Source organism: Camelina sativa, chromosome 6, assembly GCF_000633955.1.
Source record: "Camelina sativa cultivar DH55 chromosome 6, Cs, whole genome shotgun sequence".
In the NCBI taxonomy this organism is placed as follows: Eukaryota; Viridiplantae; Streptophyta; class Magnoliopsida; order Brassicales; family Brassicaceae; genus Camelina; species Camelina sativa.
The window spans coordinates 25199044-25219303 of record NC_025690.1 but is presented as its reverse complement, the minus strand read 5'-3'; the positions used below and the strand labels follow the sequence as shown (position 1 = coordinate 25219303).

Sequence of the window (20260 nt, the reverse complement as noted above, 5' to 3'; positions counted from 1 at the left end):
GATTAAAGGGTATTATTAATAGATACCACAATTCTGAAATAAAATTAAGGAAATACCATCGATTTGGTTTTATGTTAGTATATACCACCGGCTGGCTAAATGAGAGTAAGTATAAAGTCATAAACACCCTCCATGAAAAAGAGTTTAAATGTGTACTTAAACTACATGTGTATTAAAAAAAATAACATTTGTGATGGAAACTAATTAGGCAGGGAGAGAGAGAGGGGAAGGGAGACAGGGGGAGAGAGGGGAATCGTTGTGTACTTAAACTCATAGGGAGAGAAGGGAGAGAGGGGAGAGAGAAGAAGGGAGAGAGGGGGAGAGAGAGAAGAAGGGAGAGACGTAGGGAGAGAGAGAGGTAGGGGAGAGAGAGAAGAAGGGAGAGAGAGGGGCTAAATAGTTACATAAAGTTGCAAAAAATTGAATCTGAGCGGACACTGTACTATTGGGGTATTTACTTAATTATGCTCCAAAATTGTGCTATTGAGTGCATATTCCTAGATTAAAAGACATATTCGTTTTGTTACAGATTCTATGACAATTAAAAAACATCAATATCACATTTGTTGTTGAGTGGACCATGACTTAGAGAAGGCTTCGATAATTCGATTAATTACAACAAAGACCAAAAAAAAAAAAGTGAAGACAAAGTGGTGAGCCCCCACCAAAAACGTTTCGGAATAATGCTTTTAAGCTGGTCCTACTTCATACGGACCACGTAGCTCTAACCATTTTGGGGCACCACACCCAACCTGGCTGCCTCGGAAGCTATACGTAAGGTGGGAGCAGTGTGGCCCCTCTTTCCCCCACTCTCTCTTCTTTCTTTTGGTGCGTGTTGACCCACCATCGACATGGACCCCATTTCTTGCCTAAATTCAAGGCCCACTTAACACGTGCGCTTCTTCACGTGCCCACGTGCCTTTTCCAGATCGCTAATACGCTGTCGTTGCTCTTCAGTTGTTCGATGACCGTGTTGTTGTTGTGCTCATGAACTGGTGAAGCTCTTGTTTCTCGTATATCTCTAGCGAGAAGTCTCTCAGCGTGTGCGTCGTCGTTGTTGTTGCAGCAGACGATGAACCGCCTGTTGTTATTCTGGAGCTTGAGCTCGGAGCCATAGCCGACGTCGTTCTTGATGAATTCGAACCGCTTACGTCTGAAACGCCGCTGCCCGGGTAAACCTGCTGAGAAGGTGGTGGTGGTCTAGCCAACGATGATGCCTGCTGCACAGCCGCGACGTAGGACGACGGCGGAGCAGCTGCGGCGGCGGGAAAAGCTAATAACTGAGGCTGATTCGAAGGACCAGCGATTTGTGGAACCAAGAAGAAAGCTCCGACCGTCGGGATCACTGCGTTTGATGGAATCGCCCACATCGGATACATATGTTGCTGAGCCACGGTGGTGGATGGTGCAGCAGGACGTTGTTGGATCATCGTCGTCGTCATCGTCGTCGTAGTAATGGGAGCTAAACCGGAGGAAGCTGAAACGGCGTCGTTTATGTCAATATACTCACTGTTAGAAGGTCGTTTACGTTTCTTCTTCATCGGGTTGTCACCCAAATCGGAATCAGCGTTCGTCGTCGTCGGGATTTTTAGGGTTCCGTTAACCGACATAGCTATAGCGGGAACCGTTCCCGTACCCGTGGCGGCTATAATCGCCGGCTCTGCGTTCTCCAACAACCACCGAATCGTCTCCCCGTCGGACTTGTGACCTAACTCTCGTGTCAGTTGAAATATCCTAGCCGCACACGTGGCAGGCATCCGTATCCTTCTCCCTCTCCCTTCGACCTTAGTGTGACGGTCTTTAGTAGAAGCTCTCTTCAATGGGAGTCCAGTCGACGACGGTGGAGCTAAAGACAACGGAGCTTGCATCTGCATCTGCATCACCGGCTCCGGCTTGGGTTCGAGACTAACAGTGGGGTTTACTTGGAAAGGTCTTGAAGTCTCGACGTTTCTGACGCCGTTGATGATAACGGCTCTACTAAGGGTTTGATCTTTGACTCCAACTTCTTCTTGCTTCTGATGATACGTCGCCATTGAGAAATATAAACGGACGGTGGAGATGACGGCGGGAAAGCGAAACGGAGAAAGCGGAGGATGGCAGTGGGAAAGAATCGATTTAACGGCGTTACACGTCCAAGGAGATTAATTAGTAAATGTGGACTCGTCGTCTCTCTTTATATAATAACAGAGAGAGCAAGTGAGAAACTGAGAATAGTAAGTAGTATTGACCGCTTTTTTGATGCGGGAATAAATCAACGGTCTTGATGTGTTGGATGATCTTTAAAAGAATCATTCTGATTTTACTACGTGGACTAATCCCGTTTCATTTCTTTATCTTCTTATTATATATCAGTTTAATTATGGGACCATCTCGACAATGGGGTCCAGCTAACTTTATTTATTTTTTCCCAAAAGTTTTTTTTTTTTAAACTGTAGTGTTTACTTGGTTTTTAACCTAAGAGAAGCTTCAAATCTTAAATACATCATGTTTGATTAAAAATTCATTCTGGTTACTTAGTAAGTACACTCCCAAACTAATCACCTAGCTTGCTACAAAATAAAGTTCTATCACCACTCAGCAGTAGTAATAGTGTTTGTAAAGCCGTCAAGTTTTAACTTTTCAAAATGGTTGAAAAGATTGTAAATAAGTAATTATTATTGGGTAGGAAATAAAATATATCTTTTTGGGAAAAAAAGCTGCCCATACATGGGGTCGGACCCCATTTATGTAGGTCACAAGGCTGCGCCACCAAACAAAAAAAGGAAGCTAATTAGTGTCTATGGAATAATCCTTACCTGGATTCCAAAATCCTATCGTCCTTTTTTAACTTAACCGGTCACAAAACATATACGCATACTTACGTAATTGTACTTGGACAAACAATATTCCAATCCAGATATCAAACATAAATCCAATACAAGCCGAACTAATAAGAGAAAAAAAAAAGTAAACGGTTTAAGTCTTAGTTCGACATTAACTAGATTGTAACCAATTCAAACTAATTTTGAGCTCATAGGTTAGTTCTCCATTAGTCCATTTAAACGCCGAAGCGGGTTTGATGAAACCATTAGGCTATTACTACATATGACCGACCGGAAAGAGGGGACCCTACCACCAGAAAAAGATAGGGCTACATAAGAGTGAAAGTGTGGACCTGAGCTTAACTCGGACCCTACTGCTAGTACTATCCAAGTGCCGGTTACACCACACATTGTTGAGGGCTAGGCCCAACTCTTGGACCCTACCACTCTCCCTGGCACACCCTAGAGATTGCAGAAAAAAACCGGATCAGATTAGAATTTAGAAGTAAACCGAACTCGATTAAACCCTAAACACAAATTCAAGACCAATTTAGCTGATAACCAAGTTGTGTAGGTTCCACACAACACATAGATGATAGGAGGGGGACAACAGATTCGGGCCTACCACCGAGGGATAATGTTGTCATTTTGGCAGCCACTTTTGCACAGCATATCACTACGTCAGCATTAAATAATTCAGGATGATTGGGGTATATGATGGGTTTAATTCTCATGCATTAAAATCATACTACAATCTTCTTTCACTCTTTCTTATGCAAATTTATTACCAAAAAAAAATACCGGTTGTTACACTTAGACTACTACCTTTTTAACCTCCGCTAACGAATAACGATTCTGGGATGAACACGCTATTGCTTGTTTTATTGTATAAGTCCGTTCTTCAGACATAAACAGGTAAAACATTTGTCTGTGAATGATCATGTCCTAAACTGCAATAAATGCAGATTTCTTACAAGAGCCTGAAACCATTCCCTACGTCTTCCATCCAAGATCTATAAAGTATTCCAACAATGGCGATATATTCTTCTTTTCTTCCGTTGCAAAAACCATTAGTAACGGTCAACTTCATGATCCCGATATGTAAGTGTACCGTGACTGAGCTCCCTCCAAAAGCTCCACAATTTTCTCTGCAGTTTCCACGAGAGAACCAAAAAAGACAGTCAATAAATGCAAGTAAACACGAGTTTCAGTTATCTTGTGAATGATATGAAATTTTATATGTATACCTGTGAGGAATCCGATCAACGGAATTGGTTCCAGCGTCTTTTGAGAGCTTTCCAGCTTTTGCCTACAATCCCCAGCCAATCATATCGGTATATTATTAGTTGAGATAGCTTAAGCTATAAGCCTAAACCTAGGGATGCCCAATCTGATATTGACTAAAGCTAAGAGCCAAGATTAAATAAACCAATTCGGTTTCACTTTTTTGCCACTATAGAACAAACCATAATTGAAACCAATGTAATAACTTTCCTTAGCTTTCTAAACTTCATAAATTTTAAAAAACAAACCAAAAACCGGATTAGACCCCCTAAGAAATGGGACTCATAAACGCTCACCTTGTGTACTTGGTGAAGAATGGATCTCTCATGAGGTATAATGCCCATAGCAGCTTCCGTCTCCTAAGCTGTGAATTTGAAACAAGAAATATCAGTTAAACCGGTTCAACATTACTGTGATCGATTGAGGTACGAGAAAATTTCTAACCTCATCCTTTTCAGGTCCGGAGAAATGGATTTGCTTGCTCTTCTCCCCCCACCACTTCGAATTTGCAAGAATACCCATTCCCAGTGTGTCCACGGAAAGAGAAATAGCCCAGGGAATCCAAGACCGGATTCCGTATTTTCTGATGAAAAGAACGTAAATGAGCGGTCTCGTTATGAAAAGAACCTCACCCATTGCAAATAACGCTCCATTAACTCCCTTCTCAGATAAAAGCTCGGAGAGAGTTTTTCGCCTCTCCTTGATCATTGAAGGCTCTATAACTGCTTGCTGATGTTGAACTCTTGGAGACCAGCCTGAGGTAGATGTTATTGTTGTTCTTGATCTTGCATTCTGACCAAATGAATTTAAAGCTGACATTGCCCGTCCTTCCATGTTCCATGGATTATGATGATTCTGGTTTACGAAACTATGAGGTCCATGATTCATATCTGAATTACCAGCTCTATTTTGCGACTCTGTTTGGTTAGAATCTTTCTCATCGTTAGGTGTTTCCCCTCCTTGAAGAAGCATCTTATACCCGCTATTCCGAAACAAGGCTAACCTAATCAGAGACCTGAAACAAGACTAACCTAAATCAGAGGCCAGGATATCATAATGCCGACTAAGCATGTAGTATAGATCCAAGTGATCAGAAGAAACAAGATACTTACTTCATAGCTTCAGTGACAATAATGAAATTCCATTTCTTGTCTCCATAAAAGTGTTCAGCCGCAACTTCCACAACAGTTTCCAAGTCCTTAAGGATGGCGATGAGTAGCGGATAAGAAAGGGATGTATCAGTGTCGGAAGATCCAACAAAACCACGAGGTTTTGGAGCATTTTCAATAATGTGTTCATTGATAGTTGTGAATATGCCCAAAAAAGCCGTTACTACAAAGAAGATCACCAAAATCTCTCAGCACACATCCGAATTCAACAGAACAAGAGAGATACACAATAGAAAGAAAGATTCTTTTTAAAGTAAAAGGTTCTAATGTTTAAAGACTTAGGACATAAAACATGCGATTTGAGAACCGATAAAACTGAGTATAGGACAGAGTTCCATTCTAGTAAGAGACTTTTAGGAGCTAAGACAGGGGTAGTGAATCTAAGATTGAAAGCAGTAAAATGTTACCAAAGTATCACAAAACCTGCTTCTGGTCCAATCTCTGAAGCAGAAAACTTCTCAGGAAGCAGCCATGTCAATCCCTGCAACAACAACAACAAAAGAAACATACTTTACGAATTATCAAGCTGATGAATTCCACAAACTACAAAGCCTCTCATGATACGGTAAGCCACTAAAAAATATCTAATTCAACTCTTCAATTCAATTCTTAAATCCAATACAAAGAAACGCCTCGATCTCAGATTTCACTGTTATATATACACTAGTCTCTCCAAGCAAAACTAGACAATGAAAACTCTGAAATTGGACACTAACGAGAAAGCAAAAACAAACCCTAATCGAAAGAGAATCAGAACATAATAAAACTGAGGGGGAAAAAAAAAAGAAAGATTAAGGAGTAATGAATCTTACGTTGGCAAAGGATCCTAAGGAATGTACATACTCTCTATTTCTCCAAACCCATTGCTTATAAGCTTCCATGGAGCTTCTTCAGATATAGAAACAAAACTGAATTCTCGATTTCACAGAAGAAATTGAGGAACAAGAAGAAAATTCCATTCACGTTTAAATCTCTCTGATTTTTTTTTTTTTTGTGTGTTCTTTCTTCTGTTCTTTGGGTCGCTGGGGAAAATAATATCAATCCGGCAGCAGGCATCATCAAATCTATTTTCGAGTTAAAAAAACTAGGACTCAATCTTGTCCGTTGATAGGATACAGTTCGTATAAAACAACGGGTAAAGATGCGATGTGTCTTCTTTATTGTATGCGTAGCACAGGATTATTCATTGGGAAAAGTAATAGGCCTTATATCTTGTATGTTTTAAGGCCCAATGAAAGAGCCCAACAAGTCTTGAACTGCAGATGACAACGCTACCAGAGAACATTGGAAAATTTCCTTTTTGTTTTGGGAGAGCGGAACAACAAACACATCTATCTGCCTGTAAATAGTACTCTTATGTCGTCTTATCTCTAAAAAGAGCAAGTCCATTGGGAGGATTTAGCAAGGACTCTTATTTTTTCTGAACCAAAAATAAATCAAAACAGATATAAAACCTAAGAGTTGCCTCTTAATTTGTAAGTTTTGAGATCAACTCTTATTCTAACCTTGTTGTTACGTGTAGACATATGATTGGTTTTATTTTTGATATAAAAAACAATTTCTTTTCTTTTTTTCCCTTTCTTTCTCTTTCTTCTCCCCATCTCTTTCGCGACAAACACCGTTCTTTCACTTCCCCAATTTCTCATATTTGCGAAGCCACCAATCTCCGTTCTTTGCTCTTGTTGATTAAACAATCTTCAGCCGGAGGTGATGATTGAGCAATCAGAATAACACATCAGAGGTTCTGATCTATCGACGAGTTTGGATATTGACTCATTGAGAGTTTTTTCCACCAAATCAAAGCGTTTCCTTCACTGCTTTTCGAGAATTTGATGAACCAATCTCCATCTGATGGTAATTTCATGTTTATATTTGTTTGAATTCTTGTTTTATAACGATTTCGAAATTAGGTTTTTGGATTTTCGAAAATTAGGGTTCTTCAATATCTCTTTTGTTTTTTTTTTTGTGTTGGTAGGCATGATTTTTATTAGGATTAACGAAATTAGCCATGAATGAAGATGAATTTTAGGCATAAATTGTATGTTTCCATTGATCTCGTCCATTGCTTGATTCATACTTTGTGTCCAGTGTCGGTATTAGATAGGATGATCCGTTTGGCAAAATATCAAGTATGTAAAATTTGACTTATTTAACTTCTCGTTTGGTCTTCAATGCCTTGGGTTTCCCTAATTCTCTGCTTTTTTTTTCTTGATGCTGTTCGTTTTTATATATAAATGTAGGCTTCTCGATTGTTTGGGTTTTTAGCTTCATAATTTATACAAAACACCATTCATTTTAGGGTTTGGGGTTTTGTGGTTACTGCAAGAAGCTTGATTTTGTGTATTTAATAGGAGCCCCGTGAGTGCAATTATAAAGGAATCTTGAGTCTTTTGATGAATGTGATAAGCAATTTGATTTTTAAAGGTTTAATAATATCAAATGTGATTGTTTATCAAATGACGAAAGCTCAGAAGCCCAATTTTAGATGTGGATAATTGGAATTATGATCCAAGTAATGTTGTGTGTGTGGCTTAATTCTAAGGTCACTACTATTAGGCTGTGACGGTTGTATTCGTTTGAGGGGTCTTAGGAAATCTTGTTCTCAGTTTGTCTTAGCTACTGCATAAATTGTGTATATCTGTTTTGGTTTTGCTTTCTTCTTTAAAATCATTCTCGTAGTTGAGAATCTTTTTCATATCTTGCATTTTTTTTTTCCTGATTTTTTTAGAAATGAGATGTTGCCAAGAACTGATCCAAGGAAATTCACCTGGTGTTGATTCCCGGTGTTATGACAAGGTTAGCTACTTAGTATGATTCACACAGCCTTACACATGACTGCTCTTGTAACTCTAAGTTATGACTACTCAACCCAATTTCAATCTCTTTTGTAGAGTCCGTTTGACACATTTCTGGTGGGTGGGGGGATACAGCTGAGGCTAACGATATAAAGGTAACTCATTGTCCTCTCTTGTATTGATTTTTTTTCAGATTAGGTAAGCATTGAGTGTTGAGTTGATTGAGTTTGTGTTTGTTGGTTGGGATAAATGCTTGTTAGATAATGCTTGTCCCCATTTGTGATTTCTACTTCTATTTTAATATGCTTTTCTGTTTTGTATGTTTAAAAGTTTATGAAATTCAATAATTTTCCATTTTAATAAAATCTTAATTGTTTAAATATTTAAACTAATTATTTTACTTAAATTAGTTATATTTCAAAAATATATATTTTTTTTTCAAAAATAAGAACCCTAATAAGAGTCTACCAATGGAGGAGTATAATTTTATTCACCAACAAAAACTTCTTATTTTGTAAAAGTATACTTTTTAATTAAAAAAAAATATAAGAGTTTCAGAATAAGAGGCTTCCAATGGAGATGCCCTTAGAGATATCAACAATTCAGAGACTCTTCAGTCTTCTTCCCCAAATAGAAAAGTAGAGAAAAAAAACAATTAGAAAGAAAAAAATGTTTAAGCGAGAGAGAGCAGAGCGTTGTTCTCTCCGATGGTGTTGATTTGTTATTGATGATGATGATTTTTTTCTGAAGAAAGAAGAAGATGATTCAGAATCGGACTTGGGACTTGGGATGACGATGACCCAAACAACAACAACAACAATGGTAAAAATCCTCTTCTCGTAATTACAATTTTTTGTTTCATTGATAGATAAAACGTACATGACCGTATCCTCTTCTCTTGTTTTCTAAAATTCTTGGGGTTTTTTTTTTTTGTTTTTAGGGTTTTCAATTCGGCTCTTACAAATTTAATTAACGATGCTTCTTCTTCTTAATTCTCTATGTGCAGATCAATGGTTTGAAGTATGAATTATGTAATTCGGACTTTGGGGATTTATTAGGGTTTATATATATATATATTCTGGTTTTGCTCATTCATGTTGCTGTTTTTAAATTCGGACTCGATAACTAACGATGGTTTCTTCTTAATTCTCTATGTGCAGTTCAGTTTGAATAACGACGAAGACGACGACTCAGACTACTTAAGGGTTTGTTTCTATCATCAACACCACAATGAATCCGTAACAGTAAGTGTAGACTGATTTGATGACTATTAAGTAAAGAAGGTTTTAACATTCTTAGGCTTTTCACTTTGGCGTTTCTATTCATCTGATTTCTTATTTCTATATGTGCATATCAGAGATGGTTTGAAGAATGATGAAGAAGACGACTCAGACTGCTTAAGGTTTTGTTTGTTGTTTCAGGGTTCACTTTCTTCCCTTTTTTATTACGGATGATGATTGCCTTTTTTCTAGTCTTCATCACTTTAGAACAGACTCATTAATTATGTAAATCTGTTTTATTAATCTTAATTTATTCTTTTTTTTTTTTCTCTTGCAGGAATTTCATCATCTTTAAACTATGGCAAGGGAGGGCTAAGTAACCAGCCTGCATAACAGAGAGACATCTTCTATTGCTTTAACTAATGAAGTGTCTAACTAAGCAGGTATTATGACTCTTTTTTTTCAATCGGATTTTAATACGTAATACACTCCCGATTTAGGTTGTTCATTGTTTCAGACTTCAAAAATTAACGATGGCTTTTCTAATTTTATGTGCAGATTAGAAAGATATGGTTTAAAGAATGAACGCAGTTTCATAATAAACTTGGCCGAGGTTCGTGCTCACGGTAACATCAAACTGATTCTAGTGACTGATGGTCTTTGACTCAATTGTCAATACAATACGTTTTCCTTGTCCACTTCGAATTCCCCATCCATAAGTGCGAGTCTTATTCCCCTTTAAATTTTATTCTTTGATACACAATTTAGATCAGATAGAGATACTGATATAGATATATTTTTATGGTTTTGTTGCTGCTAGCTTCTCTAGATGGAGATATTATGTGGATCCCTTTCTTCCGGTGGAAAATTCTCTTCTTGCTCTGTAATTAATCTAAGTATCCTCTTTTCCTTTCTTTACTTTGTTCTGTTTCAAGTTTATTCAACCAATAATAATCTTCTTCTTTTTTAATTCAATGCAGCCAACATATTGGAAGCTGTCCCAAAATTGTGAACACCACTATCATCAACAGACTTAAAGGCGTTAAGGTTTGTTCATAGTTTTCATTGATGTTGATTTGTGTCTCTGTCTTGTGTATATTTTGTTTTCAGTTGATGATTTATTTTGCCTTTGTGTAGGATCTGGAGCGGAGAGAGGATGCTGCTGCACAAGGTACATATCTTTTCTGCACATGGTGAAATATTATTACTTTAAGAGGATTTGAATACAGTGTTATATGTAGCTTGTGATATGTGTCTCTGTCTTGTGTATGTTTTGTTTTCAGTTGATGACTTCTTTTGCCTCTGTGTAGGATCTGAAGCGGAAAGAGGAGGATGCTGCACAAGGTACATATCTTTTCTAATCTGTTGCAGTACTGCTACTTAGAAGATTTGAATTCAGTGTTAGTTGTATCTGATTTGCTCTTATTTTACCTTTCTTTGTAGCCGGAATTGTTATTGAGGCGAAAGAAAAACTGGCCTCCTCCCTTCCTCCCAAGTCCCACCTATCCATGAAGACATTGCTAATGAAATTTTGGTTTGTCTCCAAAGGCTACAGTATATTGCATTTCCAACATAATTGGGTACGTATATATTGTCTTGCTTTAAGAGTAAGGAATTATCCCAAACACTCTTAACTTCACTTCACTTATAAGATGGTAAGATTTTATTCGTCTGTGTCTATGCCCAACAGGCTTGGTTCTTGCACTTTATTGGAATATCATTGCCGTTACTAGAACTTGGATCAAAGGAGAAGGTCAAATTCCCCACTTTTCTGGTTTTCTCATTGATGTTGCTGTTTTTGATTCAGACTTGATAACTAACGATGGTTTCTTCTAATTCTCTATTTGCAGATCAGTTTGAATAACGATGAAGAAGAAGACTCCGACTGCTTAGGTTTTGTTTCTATCATCAACACCACAATCCATAAGTGTAGACTGTGATATTTCTATCATTAACACCACAATCCATAAGTGTAGACTGTGATATTTCTATCATCAACACCACAATTGTTTGCTGTTGTTTCTCTATATGGATTAGATGGAAGATGATATATGCAAGGCTCTCTTTCTTCCCATTATTACCGACGATGATGATGCCTTTTTCTAGTCTTCATCACTTTAGAACAGACTGATCATAGCTTAATGAATCTGCTTTGTTAATCTACCTGGAACTTATTATCTTTTCTTTCTCTTGCAGGACTTTCATCTTTAAACATTGGCAAGGGAGGGCTTAGTAACCAGCCAGCATACAGAGAGACATCTGCAATTGCTTTAACAGTCTGACTAAGCAGGTATTATGAAGCTTCTTTTCACTTGGATTTTAATAATTAAACACTTGCGATTTAGGCTTTGAACTTAGGCTGCTATTTCAGACTTCAAAAATTAACGATGGTTCTTCTGATTCAATGTGCAGTTCAAAGAGATATGGTTTGAACTTTAAAGTATGAATGCAGTTTCATAATAAAAACTTGGCCGATGAGAATGCTCACGGTAACAACATCAGACTGATTCTAGTGATTGATGGTCTTTGACTCAATACAATACGTCTTCCTTGTCCACTTCGAATTCCCCATCCATAAGTGTGAGTCTTATTCCCCTTTAAAGTTTATTCTTTGTTACACAATTTAGATCAGATAGAGATACTGATATGTTTTATTCTATTATGGTTTTTGTTGCTGCTAGCTTCGCTAGATGGAGATATTATATGGTTCCCTTTCCTCCGATGGAAAATTCTCTCTTCTTGCTCCGTAAGTAATCTCAGTATCCTCTTTTCCTTTCTTTACTTTGTTCTGTTTCAAGTTTATTCAACCAATAATAATCTTCTTCTTTTTTAATTCATTGCAGCCAGCCAACCTATTTGGAAGCTGTTCAAAATTGTGGACACCACTATCATCAACAGACTTAAAAGGCGTTAAGGTTTGTTCATGGTTTTCATTGGTGTTGCTGTTTTAATTCATAATTAACGATGCTTTCTTCTAATTCTGTATGTGCAGATCAGAGATGGTTTGAAGAATGATGAAGACAACTCAGACGCTTAAGGTTTTGTATCTATCATCAACACAGTTCATAAGTGAAGTCTGAGATTTTGGTTTTGTTTGTTGTTGTTTCTCTATATGGATTTGATGAAACATGATATATGCATGGTTCTCATACGGATGATGATGCCTTTTTCTAGTCTTTATCACTATAGAACAGACTCATAGTTTAATGATTCTGTTTTATTAAACTACGAGGACTCATTTTGTTTTCTCTTTTGCAGGAAATTCAATTTTAAACAATCGCAAGTGCTAACCAGCCAGTTCATAGAGAGATATCTTCAATTGCTTTAACGAAAGAAGGTTTAATAAAGATGAAGAAGAGTCAGACTGCTGAAGGTTTCTACATTCTTTTGGATTCAAGGGAGTGTTCATGCTGCTTCGAGTTCCATACTATCACCTTTGCCTCCGGAACCTGCTGATTTTGGATATGGTCGTACTGTTGACATTCCTCTTGAGTCTTGACAGACCGGGCTCTGGTACACGAGGTTTGATTGACAATGGACTAGACATTGTTCATTTTTGTGATTTGGTGGATACTTGAATTAGTTTTAATGATTTTTCTTTTTTTATCCTTTTATTGATAGGTATACAGGATTTGAAGAAGAAAGAGAAGGAGCCTCAAGCCAAAGAAGCTGAGCTGAGACGACAAAAGCAGGTGAGACTTTAATTCAAGCAGCACCTTAACAGTTCCTGAAGAAATTTCAATGTTGAAGAGGCATCTTTTAAATTTTTTGTGATGAAGAAAAGCCAGTTTAACGATGTCATGTGCATATTTTGTTTTCAGTTGATGATGAGGATGCTGCTGCACAAGGTACATATCTTTTCTGCAATATTATATAAACCTTCTGATTTGTGTCTCTGTCTTGTGTATCTTTTGTTTTCAGTTGATGATTTCTTTTGCCTCTGTGTAGGATCTGAAGCGGAAAGAGGAGGATGATGCACAAGGTACATATCTTTTCTTTTGCCAATACTGTTGTTTATGGTTTTCACTTCGGTTGTTGTTTTAATTCAGACTTGAAAATTAATGATGGTTCTTCCAATTTTATATGTGCAGATCGGTGATGGTTTGAAGAATGATGAAGATTCAGATTGTTCAAGGTTTTGTTTCAGTCATCAACTTAATCACTCAGTACTTCCGCTTTAATTCCCCATCCATAAGAGGTTACTGAGATTTTTAATGGTTTGTTTGTTTCTGCTTCTCTAGATGGAGGGATATATATATGGTTCTCATTATTATCCAACGATGGTCAAATCCTATTCTGCTGTAAGTTATCTCTAAATACTCTCTGCTTTTCTCTTCTTTATTTGTCACTGCCTTATACCAACAATTCCCCTTCCATAGGTAATATGTGGCAACTGAAACTCCCTGATTCCTTTTAAGAGTTAGCAGCAGTGAATAACTTGAGGAACAGATATTGGCAAAGATTCCCTAGTTCAAAGCTTGAACCTTTGTGAACAAGAAGGTAATGCATCTAATAGATATATTATTTGCACTTGAGAAATATAAAACTAAACGAAACCAATGCGTTATCTTATGCTATCTAATGCAGATTTGGGCAGCTCTAGTTTTGCCTGCATCACAAACAAGTATTCCACATCTACTAGAATTCAGGTAAGTAGCATCTATCTATCAGAGATTATCATCACTTTAGAACAGATTCCTAGAATACAGGTAAGTACCGTCTTATTATTCTAACGAGGAACTCTTTTCTTTTATATTGTTGCAAGAAATTTCATCTAAAAACAATGGTAAAAGCTAACCAGCATACAGAGACATCTCCAGTGGCTAAGCAGGTATAAAGCTTCTTTTCACTTGGATTTTGAGAATTATAACCAGCATACAGAGGCATCTTTAGCGATCCTATGGTGCATAATTATATTGGTTCAATACAGGAAGTGACCTGGTTATATTTGCTGTGATATATATATTTCTAAGTTCTTTATACATGATTAAAATTGTCCAATTGGTAGGAAGGTTCAAGGGCTACTACTGATGCAGCAAGACTGCGAACTGAATACAACGGGCTGGTTGAGGGTTTGGCACTGAGAAGGGACCTATCTGGTAAGTATGTGTTGAGGAAGGTGATGTGTGGTTTGGTTGAAAAAACACAAAAGTGCATGACATTTTGTACGTTGATTACTTCAGCAGTACTTGGGTACAGCTGGGACACTGAGAACATAGAGAAAATAAAATCCCTGTTAGCTTTTGTATCGTCGCTGAATTCTCAGGCTGGGAATTGAGCAGAAAACACTGAAGTAAGGTTTTGACCATCTCCAGACTCTCATGCTTACTAACCCTTGAGAAATTACAGATACAAATGAGTTTTTGCCAATCCATACAGTGTGTGACTGAATTTTCAGATAGAACTTAGTTTTCTAGTTTACAGAAGAAATTGAGAAACAAGAAAAAAAATCCCTGAAAATTAAAATAGAAAATTCAGTTTCAGCTTTCTTGTTTCTCAGGGATTTTAATTTCTGAGAAACAAGAAATGTCAGGGATTTTAAATATAAAACAAGAAATCCCTGAGAAACAAGAAAAAAAAAATCCCTGAAGAAACTAAAATCTCTGATTCTCTTCTTCCTTCTCTTGGTTGCAGTTTTGCCGGTTGTTGGGGAAAAAATATTATTAGCCACCATCATCTATTTTCAAGTCAAAAAACTAGGACTCAATCTTGTCCGTTGATGTGCTAATGAACGGTCACGATGCGATGAGAAGACCACTAATCGGTAGAAATTAATAGGCCTTATTCAGTAGTAGTAATAAAATAGGCCCAATAAAAGAGCCCAACATCTCTTAAATTGGTAACGACGTCGTTATGATGAATGAGCAAAGACATCTACACGAACTGTGGAGCGAGCGTATCTCTCTCACTCTCCGATTGAAAGACAGAAAAACCCTAGCTCTCTCGGGTTTGAATTTTTGGATGCGTCCAAACCATCGACGAGGATGCAATTGACTCTCGAATTCGGGTGAGGTTATCACTATCTCTGTTAATTTCCTCAGTTGTTTCACTCTCTCTGTTCGTAATTGGCATGTTACTGTTGAATCATCAAATTTGGTGTTTCTTGAGATTATTTATCTGATTCGTTTTTTTATGTAATGCTGAAGTTTGAACAATTGATTTTGATTGTGTAGGGGTGGGTTAGAGCTGCTCTGTGATTCTGAAAAGATTCATAAAGTTAACGTTGATTTGCCCAATGGAGCTGCTGCTGATGATGATGTAAAGCTGCTTGAATTCTTATGTTTTTTTTTTTTGGATCATAAAGCTCATATTTTTTTTCCTCTACTCATTCCCCCTTTGTATTTAATTCCTGGATTAGTTTACTATGAAGCATTTGCTGTCATGGGTTCGTACAAATCTGATCAAAGAGAGGCCTGAGATGTTCATGAAAGGAGATACTGTGTAAGTCTCGTTTTCTCTTCTCTATCATCACTCATCAGCTCAAATGTAATGAAGTGTTGAATTGTTAATGAATGGTTTGATTGATTGGTCTTTTTATCAGCTCAATGAAGGTTTAATGTAAAACATTTGTTGTTGTGCAGGAGACCTGGGGTTCTTGTGTTAGTGAATGACTGCGATTGGGAGCTAAGTGGTCAGCTCGATACAACAATCCAAGAAAAAGATGTTATAGTTTTCATTTCTACTTTGCATGGTGGATAAAAAGATCTGATCACTAGAGCTTTTGTCTAGGATTTTTTAGCAAATTGTGATACTTTGTGTTTGTAATCTCTACCACCACCGAACCTAATGTATTTTGTTTACTTGAAAATTGATATTAGAGGTTGTATAACTTTAAGAGATCTGAATCTGCATATCTCTTTTCTATTTTGCTCATTGAATTGCAGCAAATTAACAATTCCATGAGCTTGGTCTCTTATTACGGGATTTACTTTATAGAAGAATATTTTGATCATTCTGAATTGGAGGACTTGGAATCAATACATATTTTGACGAAATAAGTAAAGACCAAAGAAGTCGATATAGCAAGTTAAAATACATTTGGAGTTTGTGAAGAAAAAACTCTATATAAACATGCGGTTACATAACTACAATTAGATAGAACATAACATATCTATTTTCGTTGTAGATCTTTGACGGCTCTGCTCAATTGGTAGGTAGCCAAGGAGGCTGCCTTTTTTTATCCAAACTTGAGCTTATCGCATATGTAAAACACAGTTCTACGTTACCAACAAAGACACCATTGCAGCTGCCGAGTCAGGTCCATCGTTGTTAACACTCGGTATGATCACTTCAGGCGACACTTTTTGCACAAACTCTTTTAGCTCCGTGAAGCTGCTATGCTCACTGTAAGGAACCTCGTACCTGAAAAATATATAATGATTCTCTGACTCATGATTTTGACCTCAATGCCACAGGACATGAAGATAGGGAATTTTACCTTATGATTGTACCCAGTTGAAACCTTCTTCCTGGGGACTTCTTTTTAGTCTTACCAGATGTCCAACCAGTAGGAGAAAATGCAACGATAAGACTGTAACGGTTCTGCAGGACTTAAAAGCATTAGAACCCACCCTCTAACGAATCAGCCAAAAAGAAAATCAATTCTTTTGTGTTTCTTTGACAGTCAAAACCGAATGGATGTGTTTCTTACTGTGTATCGGTTAGCAACATGCTTCAGCCGTTTGAAACTGGCAAGGGTCCACAAGGGCACAACGTGAATGTGGCTCTCCTCTTCCTTCACTGTAAACCACTGCATATCTTCCTTTGAGAATCCCAAGCACTCGAAAAGTTTTAGTTTTGAAGGATTGATGTATATCTTTTCCCGTAACACACGTGCAACTTCTAAGAACAGCCTCTCCTTTCCTTTCAAATGAGAAGAGATGGAAAAATTTAGATCTTAACGTAATATATATCGAAACGGAAAAAGAAGAGTGAAATATTACCAATGGTGTAGCTTCCAATTAAGAAAAGGGTCTTGGGATTAAATGCTTCAGCTTGAATAGCCTCAACAACAAACTGTATTACCGCCTCTTGCTTTGGAAAGTCATACTGTGCAACAAATGAAGGCATAAATATCAAACCACACTTGCTTTGAAAAGATACGTAAACGCTTAGATCATCGAAGTTGTGGCAAAAATGGATTTCATATACTAATGTAAACCGAATAGAGATGTTAACTAAAATTTGAGCTTTCTTTATGCTACGAAGTATTGATGGAAGACGAACCTGGGGGTTACAGTATGTAGTATCAAGAATAAGAGAGCTGATATGAGACCCAATCAACCAATTTGCCATCTCTTCACTATAGCGGAAATCACCCGTATGTAGAACAGCCTATACAAATCAACACAGTGAGCATAGCCTAATTTTACCTTATGATAGGGAAAGTTAAACACACATTTATGACTACAAAATGGAAATGCCTAATTTTAGAACGCACCTTACCGTTGGCTGGTTCAAAAAGTATCATGATGGATCCCGGACAGTGGTTTGCATCAAAGCATGTCACATCAACGCCCGCAATATTAACCTTCTGGCCAAGTTCCAGGACTTGCAGTCTCTCCCAAGGGATACCAATCTTCATATTCACCAACTTGGCGGTAACTAAGGAACAGTATATCTTCCCATGATTAAATGACTTTGTCAGACCTTGATAATCTGTAAATGAAGATCCAAAGACTTTAAGAATTGATTCCACGATATGCATGCTTCTTCTGTTTAATATAAATAATTAGACATGCAGCAGACTACTTACGATCGAGATGAAAGTGTGTTAGAAACCAGTGGCCACAATTGCGTGTGAGGTACTTGAATGCGTCCTGCATACATATATTAAACCAGAAAATCACCAAACATTAAGATTACTTAAACATAAATACTCAGCATCAGCAGGAACTAATTTTCATGAGCATGTTTGACTTGAATGAGGAGAAGGAGAAATATGTAACAAGGTCTCATTCATGGGCTATAACTTTGATGAAAAAGTAAAACCATGGCCTGGGGTGTTATGAAGAATTACCACTAGAAAAGGTGTCCCCAGAATGCAATTCCAGTGTGGAATGACTTTAGATTTCCCATTGTTGCCATTTCTTCTCACAGCACGTCTGGAGCTCGAATCTGGTGGACTCTTTTCTGCGACAGGATCTTTAGGGGCCTTCCGGATCTTTGTGCCATCGGTAGCCTGACCAGGGAAAAATTCTGTAATCAACTTGTTTGCAGTTGTTTTTTTGGGCTCACTTGCCTTACGACTGGTTGTCTTGTCCCTCTGTCTCGCTGTAACATGGGCACTTGTACAATTAGACTGCGCCTGTGCTTCAGACGAAGATACAAATGCTTCTCTAAGTCCGCTAAGTGCATTGACAATCTTCTTTCTGGGACCAAGTGACGTGATACCTATGCTTAGAAGATCCTGTGGAATTATAAGCTTGTCAATTCTCAATTCTGTATCTCTGTGTAAAGAAGTAAGCTATGTATAAAATGCACATAACGAAAACAAAATTGTATTTTCGTCAGTTTGGTGAAGCTATGTATAAAATGCACATAACGAAAACAAAATTGTATTTTCGTCAGTTTGGTGAAGATACTTATATGAGCTACGACTGGTTATGGTATTCCATTACCTCCTCAGTAAGTGAATGAAGGGTATCCCAGTCGATCTCTTCACGAATAAAAACATCTTCATATTTAGCTAAACCTAGACTCCTAAGCCATTTAAGCACTGGAGACAGGTCAGTAACTAGCTGAGGAAGCTGAACTGGATCATCAATAGATTCTTCAATAAGAGAATATGATTTCTCGCATTTCCTCAGGGAGTCCTACAATCATATTTACAAGTCAGCAAGTCAATCAATGGCGTCATAAAGTAACACTTTAACAAAACTCCTACACTTTATAGGGGATAACAAAGCAGCTTACTTACTTGCAGTTGCTCAGGAGCCTGATTATCAGAATTGTCGAGACACTTATTGGTGTGAACTTGCCTCTGCTCTTCACTCAAAGCTGAAATATCCATTGAACACAATGGGCACTGAATCGAATCATCCTTGACTAAACTGCACTCTCCTCCAATGTTACCCTCAGACTCAGAGCAAAGCTTTAACAAGACGTCAAACTCAGAGTCGGATTCATCATCATCCTCATGGATTCCACTATCAATCCCGAGACGAATCCTCGACTTTGATAACCTAGCCTCCATAGAATTACACAAATAGCCCTCACGATTCGCCTTAAAACAGTCATTGTTATCCACTTTATCTCCGAGAGAACAAATCGGACCAGTGAAATCTCCAATTGAGCAATCAACACTCGACGGGATACAATCTAAGCTACTACAGTCAAGAGTAGAAGACGAGCAGAGCAGATCCGTACCATATTCATCAGACGGGTCGGAGCTAGATTCAGGAGGCGGAGACGGAGGCGGGGTCACATTCTCCTTTCCAGGATAACGACTGAGTCTGGGCTTCTTGTTTGGACGGCGGTGAGAGATGTTGTTGCTGTTAGCATTGGTAGGTTGAAGAGGTTTACGAATCGAAAGCTGGGAGGAAGGAGGGATTTGGAAATCGTCATCGTCATCTTCGCCGGAGTTCCACATAAGTCCCGGCGAGTCGAAAAGAGATAGAGCGATTCGTTTGAGTGTGTACTACCAGAAGAGAGAGAGAGAGAGAGAGAGAGAGAGAGAGGATACGACGACGTTCCGACTTCAAAAGTCGTACAAGTCGGGCTGAACATATTTTTTATCATTAATTTTTAATGGGCACCGCACAACTAATTGTTTTAAAAAAATTGCGGCAAAAAAGTGTTACCTTTTCAATAATTTTAATCAAAACAAAGGAGGGAAAAAACAAAATAATTGTGGAGAGATGAAAATAAAGTTTAACTTTTACTGTTTACCAATCTCTAAAGCGGGTAAGTTAAAAAAAATAAAGCAAATGGTATAAAACTCTAATAAGATGAGCCCAATAAATTAAGTATAATGGACTGGATCTAATATA

General features: G+C 37.7%; 5 protein-coding genes across 18 annotated transcripts; 2 read left to right on the top strand and 3 right to left on the bottom strand.

Annotated features, from left to right (window-relative positions):
* Nucleotides 463-2362, bottom strand: LOC104793545 (transcription factor TCP9-like). Its single transcript, XM_010519910.2, has one exon. The coding sequence runs from the start codon at nt 2031-2033 to the stop codon at nt 954-956; it is 1080 nt and encodes a 359-aa protein (XP_010518212.1). The 5' UTR covers nt 2034-2362; the 3' UTR covers nt 463-953.
* Nucleotides 3655-6281, bottom strand: LOC104793543 (peroxisome biogenesis protein 16-like). Its single transcript, XM_010519909.1, has 7 exons — nt 6067-6281; nt 5678-5735; nt 5198-5417; nt 4530-5100; nt 4382-4449; nt 4049-4110; nt 3655-3949 (listed from the first exon to the last, which is right to left on the bottom strand). The coding sequence occupies exons 1-7, from the start codon at nt 6133-6135 to the stop codon at nt 3888-3890; spliced, it is 1110 nt and encodes a 369-aa protein (XP_010518211.1). The 5' UTR covers nt 6136-6281; the 3' UTR covers nt 3655-3887.
* Nucleotides 6800-15080, top strand: LOC104793542 (DNA repair helicase XPD-like). Of its 14 annotated transcripts, none has more exons than XR_769348.2 (30): nt 6802-7108; nt 7983-8050; nt 8146-8204; nt 8800-8871; nt 9056-9069; nt 9210-9293; nt 9407-9451; nt 9607-9712; nt 9828-9988; nt 10090-10152; nt 10250-10316; nt 10407-10440; nt 10580-10613; nt 10713-10849; nt 10960-11022; nt 11120-11559; nt 11682-11849; nt 11951-12015; nt 12113-12184; nt 12262-12307; nt 12528-12791; nt 12891-12961; nt 13091-13117; nt 13218-13251; nt 13361-13404; nt 13511-13570; nt 13649-13769; nt 13857-13918; nt 14035-14100; nt 14278-14617. XR_769348.2 is itself a non-coding variant. In XM_010519908.1 (4 exons), exons 1-4 carry the CDS (start codon nt 13829-13831, stop codon nt 14987-14989), a joined length of 333 nt encoding a protein of 110 aa, XP_010518210.1. In that variant the 5' UTR covers nt 13812-13828; the 3' UTR covers nt 14990-15080. The 14 variants fall into 14 exon arrangements, 4 of the variants coding, with proteins under 4 accessions (XP_010518210.1, XP_010518208.1, XP_010518209.1 ...); XR_769349.2 differs by having other exon boundaries at nt 9056-9080; XR_769351.2 differs by lacking the exon at nt 9056-9069 and having other exon boundaries at nt 6805-7108; nt 11120-11162; nt 11466-11559.
* Nucleotides 15158-16142, top strand: LOC104793541 (ubiquitin-related modifier 1 homolog 1). Its single transcript, XM_010519903.2, has 4 exons — nt 15158-15276; nt 15443-15527; nt 15628-15710; nt 15851-16142. The coding sequence occupies exons 1-4, from the start codon at nt 15254-15256 to the stop codon at nt 15966-15968; spliced, it is 309 nt and encodes a 102-aa protein (XP_010518205.1). The 5' UTR covers nt 15158-15253; the 3' UTR covers nt 15969-16142.
* Nucleotides 16238-19977, bottom strand: LOC104793540 (DNA cross-link repair 1A protein-like). Its single transcript, XM_010519902.2, has 10 exons — nt 19189-19977; nt 18890-19084; nt 18289-18678; nt 18025-18088; nt 17710-17927; nt 17496-17603; nt 17213-17318; nt 16921-17132; nt 16708-16811; nt 16238-16631 (listed from the first exon to the last, which is right to left on the bottom strand). The coding sequence occupies exons 1-10, from the start codon at nt 19858-19860 to the stop codon at nt 16487-16489; spliced, it is 2214 nt and encodes a 737-aa protein (XP_010518204.1). The 5' UTR covers nt 19861-19977; the 3' UTR covers nt 16238-16486.